This window comes from Pan paniscus, chromosome 8, assembly GCF_029289425.2.
Source record: "Pan paniscus chromosome 8, NHGRI_mPanPan1-v2.0_pri, whole genome shotgun sequence".
Classification (NCBI taxonomy): Eukaryota; Metazoa; Chordata; class Mammalia; order Primates; family Hominidae; genus Pan; species Pan paniscus.
Genome location: NC_073257.2, coordinates 70,715,087 through 70,728,722, shown reverse-complemented (window position 1 = coordinate 70,728,722; position 13,636 = coordinate 70,715,087). Strand labels below are relative to the sequence as shown.

General features: G+C 40.1%; 1 protein-coding gene and 1 long non-coding RNA gene across 6 annotated transcripts in view; one reads left to right on the top strand and one right to left on the bottom strand.

Moving 5' to 3' along the window:
- The window catches only part of BICC1 (BicC family RNA binding protein 1), a 325,432-nt gene extending 315,503 nt beyond the window's left edge, over window positions 1–9,929 (bottom strand). For 2 of the 5 annotated variants that reach the window (XM_063607410.1, XM_063607411.1), the window contains exon 1: window positions 5,865–6,255. In XM_063607410.1, coding sequence (XP_063463480.1) covers window positions 5,865–6,054 — 190 coding nt within the window. In that variant the 5' untranslated portion in view covers window positions 6,055–6,255. Of the gene's footprint in view, window positions 1–5,864; window positions 6,327–6,915 lie in introns of those variants that run through there. The other 3 variants (XM_063607413.1, XM_034930595.4, XM_063607412.1) reach the window with 3 other exon arrangements.
- On the top strand, window positions 7,428–10,632 carry LOC134731102 (uncharacterized). The gene is made up of 2 exons (XR_010113187.1): window positions 7,428–7,563; window positions 10,145–10,632. It is a non-coding gene; the product is annotated as an uncharacterized LOC134731102 (long non-coding RNA).
- Window positions 10,633–13,636: the final 3,004 nt, after the last annotated feature.

Genomic DNA, 13,636 nt, shown 5'->3' with positions numbered 1-13,636 from the left:
ACACCTCAAGACACAGCCACATCCACAGTGCAAAAATAAGGCAAAAAGCCACAGGCTGAAGATGGTGGAGGCAGGGAAGAGGGAAGACACGGGGCTCCTGATGCCCTTGAGCAGCTCTTGGAGCCTGGACTGCTTAGCCCCAGACTTCTCATTAGGTGAGAAGGACAAACCCTTGGCTTGTTTAAGCCACTCTGTGTCAGGTTTCCTGTTAGTCGCAGCCAAATACATTCTTGCCTGTAAAAGTCATTGGTATAACAAACCTCTCTAGCTATGTATTTATCAATGATCAACTTCACCAAAACCCTCCAAGTCTTCATAGAGATAAGTGACTGAGAGTGCTTGCTCCATGCCCGTGAGCGTGAGGTTTTACTGCCCCTCTCAGTGCATCCTCACGGAACTCTACAAGAAGCAAAGTGAGGACCTCCTCAATCCAAGTTAGTCTGAAAGCAGCTCCTGGGCTCTTTACTGCCAAGCTATACCTCTGATGTGTTTTTTCACTTAATCTATAAAGCAATTTTAATTGCAACTATGCTCTCTGGATCAAATATATTGTCATAACAAACTTTTCTAATTTTTTGAGGAAGACTTTCACTAAAACACATCAAACACCCCCCCCACACACACACACACGCAAAGGATTCACATGCAATTAGAAGAAAAAAGAAAAAAAGACTTGGCAAGTATTTGCTTTCTAGTGTTTTGAAATCTTTGTCCATCATGTGAGACAGTACTGCTGCATCTGAACTGATGTTTATTAAGCACCATCAACCTGGCACTGAACTAAGCATTTTACATACATTCTCACACTCAGCATTCACAATATCACCATAAAGTAGGACTATTATTATCCCCATTTTACAGGTGAGCAAATGAAACATGTTAACCCAGGCAGAGTATTTTCTTCAAAAAACCTTCTTTCTACACACCAATGAATGACTCAAATTCAGAGCAACTTACAACCAGAAGAGAGATTAACTGATTTCGCTGCTAGTCTTTAGTAAACCATATTAGAAATGAATGGCTCAGGACCAGTCAAATAATGAAAAATACTCAAAGCAAGAACAATTTACAACTAAAAAGGGTGAAAAGCCCTCTCATCCTGAGCAAAATCTAGAACTCCACACTCATGTCTAATGGAGCTTTACTTAGTATTTACCCACCCACCTTTACAAGTATACTCAACACATGGCAAGCTACCAGGGAGGCCAATAATAATATTTAGATAGCTGTGCATGTTCATTAATCGTAAGATAATTTAAGACCAAACTAAAGTTTCCAATATACTTGATTTTCATGATCAATCTAAGAAAGTGCATTTTATACATAATGATTTACTGTGAATATTGTTATTAGCTTATTCAGCACTTCCTATGTTGCCAGCACTGGGATGACTTACATACACCTTTTTCCTCTTCATTGCCAAAACTACCTCAGGAGGTAAGTACTACCATTAACTGCCCCATTTGAGAAATGAGGTCGCCAAGTGATGGATTCCCCCAAGCTCCCTATTAAAATGTAGCATCAAGATTCAAATCTAGATTTGGCCCACAGCCCTGTGCTATTAATCTCTAAGCTCATAAATGTATTTGATTTGTTTTTGCTGTTTATTAGCCTTGATCAAGCATTAGCTAGAAAACTCTGTTTATTTAAGCTTTACTCTTTATCTTCACTTTCAGTACTCCCCCATATTCACACATTTTTGGCTTCATATTTCTTCCCGCTCTCATGAAAAAAGTCTAAATTATTATCTGTTCATCAAATCATTTTAAAAATCCACTAAAGTTTGCTGAATTAAAGAGATAACATAGTTGCTGCTCCTACTGTTAATCAATGATGTACAACAACCTCTGTTTCAGTGGCTAACTCTGCTACTCAACCAAGCAGTAGCAAATGACCCCAGTTCTGCCTATCATTGCAAAAATGCAACATGGTTCTTAAAGTCTTTGGCAGCAGTATCATAAAATCCCACCAGATGTCAATCTCCTTTCATGAAAATAGGCCATTCCTCCCCACCACAGGTCCCACTTTTTAACACTTACCACTTTCTCTACTGAAAGAAGGGATTCCCAAACTTTGAAAATACCTACGCTTCTGAATTTTATATGGGGAAATTTTTTTTAAATAATAATTTGAAGTGCTGTGTTATATATGGGAATTTTTAATTTTATAGTACACATATATGTTTTTACAAAGAAAAATACTTTAAAAAAGAAAAGTATTAATATAGGAATCCTGTGATTGCCTCAGTACTCTGGCAAACACCAAGACTGTATCTCTGATTCTCTTGACTCAATTATTTCTTACTTTCTCCCAGACTTCCTGCTATAACACTCTCCTCCCTTTCCTCCCTGATAACTCAGTTGAGTTAATGTGAGTTATGATATGTAACTTATAACTTTGAGTTAATTTAACTAAAATTTAATTGGCTTACATAAATCAATACTATTATTTCACATGATGCATGAAATTTACATTTGAAGATCAGTATTAAATAAAGAAATTATATATTTCTTTATCATTAAAAATGCTGTCTATGGTATTCATTCCAAGACTTACCACACCCATCAAAAACCTAAACTTGAAAATAAACTTCCATTTATAAAACTGTAAACTAATAAAACTGATAATCTTCACTTACAGCAAAAACATCAGATACTCTGCATGGTTGTTTCGAAGTAGTAATTAGACCCCAACCTGCCAGTAAAAAACCATGAAAAAAGAGTGATATTTCCCTACATTGTTGGCCTGGTGGTTTTTATCTGCAACAATTCTTTTAAGTTTCAATGATCATCTAAGAATGGTATTTCATTTATTTGACTACTACCCTATTGCCCATATATTAACCTCACTGAATTTTTGGTCCATTGCGTAGAAGAATTTCTCTACTAATAAAAATACAGCTCATTAAAGATTAACTTGCCCCCAGGACAGTCTCTCTGGAAACAAATTCCAAGCATTATAATCACCAATTTGCACTCTGAATACTTAAAGGCAGATAATCTTATTTATCCTGATTTAAATTGGAAACCTGTACCTATTTTAAGTCAATTGTAAATAGAAAAATAGCACACCCAAATTCACAATAATTGAAAACTCAAATATAGACTTTACTTACTTGGCACTTTTCAAATAAAAAGCTTTCCACCCAAGAATATCTAACAATATTAGAATGCTTATTGACTTGATAGACTTACTTCTTTAGTTTCTATTTTACTTCTGCAATTATGAACCTGCAAAATTATTTTGTTCCCCAACTATTTATTAAGTATATACTATATTTCATACATTGTGGTAGGCACTGGAAATCCTTTTAATCCATGATGCAATATTTATTATTAATAATAACAACAGATATTCATTAAGTTCTTATCACTGACCAAACACTGTGGGCAAATGTTAGCTTGTTAGGCATTATCTCTTTCGATTCTCCCAAAACCTAAAAGGTCCTAGTATCAGCTCCATTTTACAGATGGGCAAACTGAAGGCAAAGAGAGGCCTAGCAACTTTCCTGAGATCCTACAGAGTTTTGAACCCAGGTATTAGTGATCCCAGTGCTCACACTTGTGTTTTGGTCAACAACTAACCACATATACTACAATGGTCCCGTAAGATTATAAAGAAGCTGAAAAATTCCTATCGCCTAGTGATGTCATAGCCATAGTAACATAACACATTACCTTTCCAATGTTTGGATATATTTAGATACACAAATACCACTGTGCCACAACTGTCTACAGTATTCGGTATAGTAACACGCCTTGTAGCCTAGTAACATTATTTGTAGCCTAGGAGCAATAGACTATACCATATAGCCTAGGTAGTAGGTGTAGCAGGCTACACAACCTAGGTTTGTGTAACTACACTCCATGATGTTTGCACAATGAAAATGCCTAAGGACACATTTCTAACAAGGTATCCCAGTCGTAGTCCTTAAGCATGGACTGCATGACTGTATATCGGTTGTTCAAGAGATGTTAAGACTTTCTGTAAAAGAAACTATTACTGCAAAGCAATTTCAAACCATCTCAGATCGTAATATCACATCTATTAATACAAAAGAGCCTTCAAATTTTCAAAAAGTCTCCTCAAAATTTCATTTTATTCGAAGTGAAAATGAATTAAATCAAAAAAGGAAATTCACTTCTAAAGCTCAGGTTATACACTTGAACTTCCCAGAAGCTAACATCACTGTCCTTACTTGTTTGTGCGCAGGTGAAACAGATCGTTCTTTCATATCACTCCAAACTAATGTAGAAAACTGAAAGCTGGTTGAAAAGGATGAGTATGTGCTACTATCAGTTCATTCCAAACGATCTCACAATATACGCCTGACATAAATTTAATATTTTGTTTTATAATCATAAACTAGGCAAAAAGAACCACAGAACAGACGAAATAACTGAAATGAGTTACTGAAATGCAACTGGGGCTTTAATTTCCAAATCTATCTTATAACGGTCTTACTTGAAGAGTTTATCACAGAAGTAACTGTCCTCAAAAGCTACATAATTTGAGAAAAAAAGAGAGGGAAGGGGAGAGACAGAGAAAGACATGACACACATTAGGGATGTTTGTCAATAAAAATAAGCAACAAGGGAGGAAAGCCTGTAGCACATCCAAAAAACGTCTGCCAAACACTCTTGCTATTTGTTTCCACCAAGTTATTGTTTTGGAAAACATGTTGTTCTCTTAAAATAACCTGCTTAATTGTTCTAAAAAGCCACTGCATTTCCACAGAGGGCTAAATCGTTCCCATACTGCGATGCATTGACTGATAAAGTCAAAGTAAGTTATGCATAAAGCCACAAATAACGTTTGAAAAACTCCAAACTCCTCCACGATAAAAGAACACTAGCTACTGAATGAATCTTCACCAGCGCCCTAAGTGAGACTAACGCCTGGTCCCGTACACGTATTTTAAGAATAACAGTCATTCAAACTAACTCATTTCTCTCTTTGGATGTGGGAAATGAGCCACATCGGTGGCTACAGGTAGGCTAGTAATTATCTGTTTTAAGAAAGGTCAAAATGACCTTGGACGTTTTGACGTTCACTCCAACACTCGTATTATAAATCAGAATCTGTTTTCGGTCCAGTATGGTTGAAGATTTTCTACCTGGGAAAGTCCCAAAGAAATTAAAGAGTTAAAAATAATTCTAAGTTGTGAAAGACAAAGTCAGACACCCATAGCATAGGAAGATTTTTATGGACTGAATGTAACTCAAGATGTGTTTTATAAGCCTGTCAAGAGATGAACACTGTCCTCAAACACAGCAGCACTGCCTCCACACTCCCCCCTCGCTTTGGCTGCTCACCCCCATCCTGGCCCTCCTTGACCACAGGGGTGGGGGCGGGAGCTCCTGTCTTAAGCCTTGACATCTGCAGAGCGTTTCCCAATAGTGAGACAAGGCCCCTCAGCTGGAGGAAGTGGATACTGACAAGGGGAGAGAGTGAAACAGACGGAGAGAGACAGAACTCGAGGGTGCCAGGGAATGGGGAGGGTCACGCATACTCTGTGCGGCCCGAGTGGTCCGGATGGCACAGCCCAGGTGTCCGGGCTAAAGTTGGCATCTCCAAAGTCCAGAACGCAACTTGGGCGCGCCAGTACAAACTCGGCCTTCGGCTTTTCTGAAGCCAGTCAAGTTCGCACAGGGCCCCCAGCGCCTGGAAACCTGAGAGGCGTGGAAGGATGGGGAGTCCCGCGAAGTCTCCAGTCCCTGGGTGTCCTCCGGCTCCGCGGGGGAGCGGGCCTGGAGCTAAACCGGCCGTAGGCTGGAGTAGCGGGCGCCGGAGCGCGCGGTGGGGATGTCCGAAAAGGAGTTAGAGGCTCAGTCGGGGAGTCCGAGAACACGGGGGATGCCTACCTTGTAACATGGCCTCAAGTTTCTTCCTGTCCACGCGGAAGCGCTCCTCGCTCCACTCCGGACTGTGCAGGGTCGCCCCGGCGACCAAGTCGTCCTCGGAGCCGGGCACTGGGGAGTCGGTGCTGCGCTCGCTGTTGGAGCCGGGGTCCGACTGCGCCGCCAGGTAGCCGGGCTCTCCCTGGGCGGCCATGGTGGGCGCGCAGCGCTCGGGCTCCCGCTGCCGCCGCCGCTCTGCCTGCGCTGCCGCCTCCGCTCGCCGGCCGGGCTCAACTGGCTCCCAGCGCCGCGGCGCTAGCTCGTCCCCCTGCAGCCGCCGACGCCACCGCCAACGCCGCCGCCGCCACTGAGCCCCCGGCGCATCCCAGCCCCGGGCGCCGCCCACGCCGCCCGCCACCCCGGGTCGCGGCCCCGGTCCGGGTCCAGTGGCTGCGCCGCCCCCCGCCAGCAACGCCCGCGCGGAATGAGCGCGCCGCGCTGCCCGCGCCTCCATCCGCAGGGCTCGGCGCCCCCTCCCCGCCCGCCGCCCCTACAGCCGCGCGCTCATTGGCCCGGCCAGCCCACGGGGAGCCGCGGCGGGCGGGCGGCCCCTGGCGCTCACACACTCGCGCGCGCACACACACACCACGTACACACTGCCACTTTCTGCACTTACACGTATAAATCCTTTCCATATATGCACTTTCATAGCTCCTCAAACACACACACTCCTGAACGCACATGGAGTGTCCACGTAATTCCTGTCTACACACACACATCACACACACTACTTTTCTGCACTTACACATACAAATCTCTTCCCCCTACATGCTCTCATAATCCTCCAAACACACAAACACAAACACGCCAAGTTCAAGCACAGCAGAGTCCTGAACGCACACTAAGTGCATACACAATTCCGCTGTTTACATACATACCCTACACCCTGAAACTCACAGCCCCCGTTGGTTCCACAAGCTCGAACGTGAGGAAGAGGAAAAAGAAGGCTTGGAGAAGAAATCATGCCCGTCTTTCGCAGGCATCGCCATGGACGTGGCTCGCATGTAGTTCATACCTCCAGGAAGGGCTCAAACCCAGACACCTCCTCTCCTCCCAGCAAAGTGGCCCGCTGCACGAGAGGTGGACAAGAGGCTTACTCTTTTTATTCTGAGAAGGGGAATTTTTTTTTTTCTTGAATGGAGTAAGGAAGGAATTGTTTTCTCTGTGATTCTGAAGGAATGGACTCAGCAGACTTTTTTTTTTTTTTTTTTTTTTTTTTTTTTTTTTTTTTTTTTAAGTAGAAAAGGGGCTCGGAGATTGCCGTGTTGGCGAGCTGGATCCAGCTGGCACGTGGGCAGGGCTGTCTTGTCAGGGACTGAGGGCTTTTCTCTGTTTTCAAGGTCAGTCTCTGACAGATGACGGCCAGTAACCTCTGAGCCTCACTGCCGAGGGCCAGCCCACCCACGGCCTCTGTCAAGCTTGGATATGAAGCGCGGGGGAAGAGGAGACTCGCTCGTACTGGGTGTGCCCTTGGAACTCTGTTTTCCCAGTTCACACAGATTCATAGCCTATTATTTTATGACCCAAAGTACAAAGACTTGCGGGGAGGAACGATGGGGATAGCAGTTTGTCACTGCGCCACAGAAGGAGGCTTCCTGGCTCACATGTAGGAAGAGCCATATCACTGGCACAGGCCTCTGGATAATCATGGAATATGCTGAAGGTAAATCAAAATTATTTCAGGTTCAGCTGCCTAGTTAACAGGAATTGACCCTGTGATGGGTACAGATGAGGAAACTGAGACCGTGGGAAATAAAGTAACTTGACTAAGGTTGTCCAGCAGCAGATAATACAGCCAATTAATCAGACCCAGGTCTGTGGGTCTTTATATAAAGTCTTACCTTTTTGAGCGGAGACCCCTCCTGCCCAGAGTCACCTCCTGAAGAACTGAGAGCATCTGCACACTTAACTGCTCTGATTCACCACCATGTGTTCCGTTTATAAACTTGTTAATTACTGTTAATTTCTATCCAAGGCACTAGTTTCAGCACCCAAAGGGTTTATGTAGGAGCATTCCCACTGTTTTCCATCAGGGACATTTACTGTGTTTTTCTATCAAAAAATATTTATTGGGACCCTACTATGTACTTGGCACTGTTAAGCCCAAGGAATAGTAAGCAAAGACAGACACATCCCTGTACTCCCTCCCGGAGCTGAAATTCTAATGAGAAGGAATATTGACCAAAAAATAAATCACAAATATAAAATCATGCCCGCAGTAAGCATTACAAACAAGAGACTCAAGATATGAGAAAACCTATAATAGAGTAATTGGATTCAGTCAGAGAGGTCAGTGAAGGCTTCTCAGAAACAGTGACTCTAACTCAGAACAGACGTTGGAAGAGACGTTAACTAGGCAAGGGAAGGAAGAGTCATCCCTGCAAATGATCATCTGATCATAGTAACATCCCTGAAGGTAGATACTACAATTATCCTCATTTTAGAGTTGAGGAAACAGGCACAAAAGGTAAAATGACTTGCTCAAGGTTGCACGACTAAGTTGAAGAATAAGAATTTGAACCCAGGCAGTCTCTTGAAAATTAGGCTTCAGGTGCTTTATGCTTAGCCAGTAAGTTATATTGGCTCTCAATAAGATTAGCACAAGTAAAGACACTGTAGCAGAAGGGGGCAGTATGCATTCCCCTATTGGATGAACTAAAGGAAGGCCAGCGTAGCTGGTACAAGGAAACAAGGAATTAGGACTCACTGGGGCAGGAGTTATAAGTAAGAGGGGGCATATGTAAGCAGCATAGGTCAAATTAAGGAGTTTTTGTCTTTATCCTTAGAATAAAAGGAAATCATATAGAGGCTGTAAGTAAAGAAAGATGTGCTTAGATTTGCATTTTAAAAAGTTGACTATGGCTCTAGTGTGGAGAACAGACTGAGGGACAAGGATAGATAGAAGCAGTTGGACCAATTAAGAGACTATATGGGAAGTTTAGATAATAAATGCTGCTAGCTTACATAGGTGGTGAAGATGAGAGACATGAGAGGATTTGAGAAATATTTAAACAGTAAGTATCACCCAGTAGATTGGTGATGAATTAGAAATAGTGTGATTGGAAGAGAAATGTTGAGAATATCTCCAGGGTTCTGGCTAACGTAATAAGAGAGAGATAGGTGTCATTAACTGAAACTGGGAATACTGAAAGAAAATCACAATGGAAGAAAGTTCATGAAGTTGAATTCGGCATTTTGAGTTTGAAATGATGTTGAGATCTCCAAGAAGAGATGTTATGTTAGCAATTGAATAGGTCTGGAATTCAGTAAAGGAATCTTGGCTAGAGATTAAAATGTGTTACTTGTTTATAGGTAACAATTCTAGCCATCTACCTGGGTCAGACTGTCTAGGGAAAAAGAAGAGACTTAGAAGAAAAGGAACCAAGGAACGTGACTTTTTAAAATTCTGACAGTGGTCAAGTAGAGGACAGTGTAATGTGAAAGGATATAGAAGCAGCAGTGAAAGAAGAATGAAGAAACAAAGCTGTGTCATGTAAACTCAGAAAAAGACTATTACAAAAAGGAAAGTGTGATCATCTTTGTTTACTAAGGGAAGTCAACATTTTTTTTATGAGATTGCTGAGACCTTGGCAAGAAAGCCATAATGGAGTGGTTGAGGACTGGGTATAGCTAATGAAATGAGAAGTAACAACAACTCTTTGGAAAAGGTTTGGCTGAGAAAGGGAGGAAGGAGCAATAGCTGAAGGATAAAGTGGGCATTGGTTGTTTGGTAGTTTGGTTGGTTAGATGGTTGATTTAATGGTTTGCCAGGTTTGAGCATGTTTAAAAGTGACTGGAAAACATTCAGGTGGCAGAAATTGAGTATTCAACAAAAAGGAGAAGAATTAATATTATCAGGTTTTGAGAGCATGAACAGAATAGATTACAAGAGATAATAAGAGGACAAATAGCTCATCAGAAAGTAAACAAGATAGGTACAAATATAGGTCAGTTTGTAGGTTGCATTTTTACAACAGGAAGGAATTCCCATATGATGGATTGTATTTTCCCAAAAGAGTAAAAGTCAAGGTTATCTATGAAGAGTAGGAGGGAAAGAGAGCAGTCATAGGTTTGAAGAGAGTAGGGTTTGCTTTTGGTAGTTGAGAGGTTTTTATATAGCCTTTGCATCTGTAAAAGGATGAGTTGGCACTGTTGAGAGGCCAGTTGATGTTGGTAATCATAACTTTATAAAATTATAATGATAATCATAAATTTATAATTTGTCCTATGACTTTCTCCAACAGTACTCAGCTTCTTGAATGCAGGCACAGAGAAAACACAGGACTCCTGCCAAATGGATGCAGCATCAAGAGCCAAATGGCAATGCAGCAATGCCCAGTGGAAAATAATTTCCATGGTAGAAGTTTATACCCCGCAAAACTATCAACCAAACATAAGGCTAAAATCCATTCTCAAAAAAAAAAAGTTTTATTTATTTATGCCCTGTCTGAGGTAGCTACTGAAGATTGCTTGCCACCAAAACAAGATTAAATCAAGATAAGGAGAAAATGTAGAATATAGAAAACAAGCAAGCTAGCACATGATAGAGGCAAAAGAGTTCCTCAATGAAAAGAGAACTCAAATTGGAGTAGGTCAGAAAACTCAGGGTTGAGATTTCTTCTAGATTAAATGGAATTCTTGGAATGGAAGAACATAGAGGATACTGAGACAGCTCATGAAGACTCTGTGGTTAAATTAGTAATCAGTTCATAGAAAACTGTGGTACCAAAAAGAAGACAATTATTAACTCCAAGTATAACAAAACATGCAGAAAAATTCAGAATAATCAGAGTATGCAACGTGGCTGAGTCGTAACTAGCATTTGTTTAGTTGTAATAATGTAAACCATGCATATTGATCTAACCTAAATTATGACATATCTGGAATAGGAATTTGAGGGATTGGGAAATGTGCCTGTGTGTAGTGGAGGCTTTGTGTAAGGGGAGGAAGTGGTGAAAAAAAATGAACCTCATCTGCTTTAAGGAAACATCAATAGATAATAGCTAAAATGTTTCAAAAATCAGGAGGAAGAAATGTAAGCATATTATTTGGAGACACAGTGGCAAAAGTAATATCAAGCTAAACGTTTTGGAAGTCATTGCTGTAGGAAATGGGAAATGGGGGGAAGGCATACAGTACTTCTGGTTTTTATACAAGTCTTCTAGAACAATTTGATGGGTGTATAACTTTAATTTTGGAAATGCAAATGAAGTAATACATGCTTATTACACCATTATTGATAATGATAAATATCATTATCATTAATGAATAATAAATAAATAGCAGAACCTTGAATTCATGACTTCTGAGTCAGGTGCTCTTTCTACAAAAATCAAACCAGAATTACAATATTTACCAATCTTTTTGTTTTTATAGAGCATATATATATATATATATCTGTTTGTCTTTATCTTTCCACTTCATTCAAGAAAAGAACACTTTTCAATCCATTCGAAGTCTAAGAACAGATCAGATGCCAAGTAATCAATTGTATAGATTTTCTTTAATGGAGTAAGGCTCTCAAACAAAAAAATCACTGAGAAAATTTAAATAACTAAGATCACAGCAAATCTTCAAGTTCACAAAATATGAAAACCCAAAAGAGATTTTTAGCAAAACAAGATTAGTTATCTGACATCTACCTTAGATGTCTAACCTTAATCAGTGGTCATCTGACAGAAAAACTCCTCAGGATACACTTCAAAGCAAGATGATTTGGTGTTCTTTCCCAAGCACTCTTCATTTCCCTGAATTTGTTTCTTCTAAGGCTACCTACAAAAATATTGATCTTGAATTTTTGTATTTTTGTAATACTTTCAGAAGCTTATATTAAAACTGCTTTTCTATTTGAATTTAAAACCTTAACATTACAATTATGTTTGAAAAATCTCAACATATGTCCAGATATTAATCAATTAAATGGCTTACAAAGCTCTTAGGCCCATTTGTCTCTCCCACCACCTCTTTTTGCATTTCATATTTCAACAGTTCCAAACTATTTGTAATTTCTGGTCTAGTCCTGTCTTTTCATCTGGAGCTCTTTGCACACAGTATTCCTCCAGCTTGGAATATTCTCTCTCATTTTTTCCCCTAGCCTTCACAAACACCCAGCCACCAGGCTGATTTAGGTTCTCTAGATCTTTTGTCTCCAGTGAATATTGTACTTATTCCTATTAAAGCAATTATCTTTACATTTATTATCTCTGTCATTATCATCATCCTCATCCTTATCATCATCATCATTCTATGTCTGATGTCCCAGTTCCTGAAGGCAGGAAGCATGGCTTTTCATTACTGTGTCTCTAGCACCCAGCAGTTGCCTAGTATATGTTGACAAGCTTTTAACTGTGCACCTGGAAACATTAGAAATTAATTTGTGATACGTTATAATTGGGATGATTAGATAACCATATACTAACTTAGTTGAGGAAGAGCAGGAAAAGAAGAGTTAAAACTCCAATATTATAATTAAAAGCAGCTGATAGGTAAGAACATTTTCTCCTCAGTTTGCAGCTAAGGAAACAGGTCCAGAGAAATGAGACAAATTGATTAGAGTGCCACAGTACTTGAAATAAACTTTGAATCATCAACGTTGAATCTGCAGTTATTGGTCCAGTTCCTTGACTTACACAGATCGGGAAACTGAGACCCAAAGACCGAAATAAAAAATAAAATCTTGCAAATATAAGCTTAAAATTTATGAAAAAGCTGATATTCAGCACAGTATCACCCACAGAAGCAATTCATTTCATCTCAACTTTATTTTTTTCATTTTAACTTTTAACTGAAGGTTTCTGGGAAGAAATCTACATAGCCATGATATGATGCAGTATGTTTTGGATATCACTTTACTCTTAAGTGAATACTCTAAAATCATATAAATAAATTTTCCCTGCAATGTCAAGTTAAAACAGAAGCAAAGTATAAGATATTCTATTTTAATGACCTTGGAGTTTGTTCTAGAAGAAGGCTTATTTGAAATAAGCATAAGTCAAATTAATAAAGGAAGGTGAACCTACCATGTGTAATTCAAGCATTTCTTCAGACTAATAATAAGGACTAACACTTACTGAGCATTTATAATTTGCTGGACACTATGAGTTGTCTCATTTGGTTGTCACCACAATCTTTTGAAGTTGGTACAACTCTTGTCTCCATTTTAGAGAAGAGAAGAGCTAAGGCCTTGAGAGGATAACTTGCCTGAAGACCTGCAGTATGGTAATGGTTCTAAGTCAAACACAGAGACATCTGAAAGAGACAACATTCTTTGTTTTATATTATACTTTAAGTTTTAGGGTACATGTGCACAACGTGAAGGTTTGTTACATGTGTATACATGTGCCATGTTGGTGTGCTGCACCCATTAACTCATCATTTAGCATTAGGTATATCTCCTAATGCTATCCCTCCCCCCTCCGAAGCTGGAAACCATCATTCTCAGCAAACTATCGCAAGGACAAAAAACCAAACACCACATGTTCTCACTCATAGGTGGGAACTGAACAATGAGAACACATGCACACAGGAAGAGACAACATTCGTAAACCTGGAACCATCTGATTACATGTAGGTAGTGTAAAATGTTAGAGGTAGAAGGAACCTAAGGCTCATGGATTCACGTAGTTTTCACATTTAAAAAATAGAAACTGTCTTTCAAATTAACTCTAATGCAGAAAGCCGTTACACAAAACTAGTAACAGTGGCTCTGGTTGAAGAAGGATGGGGAATTCTCACTA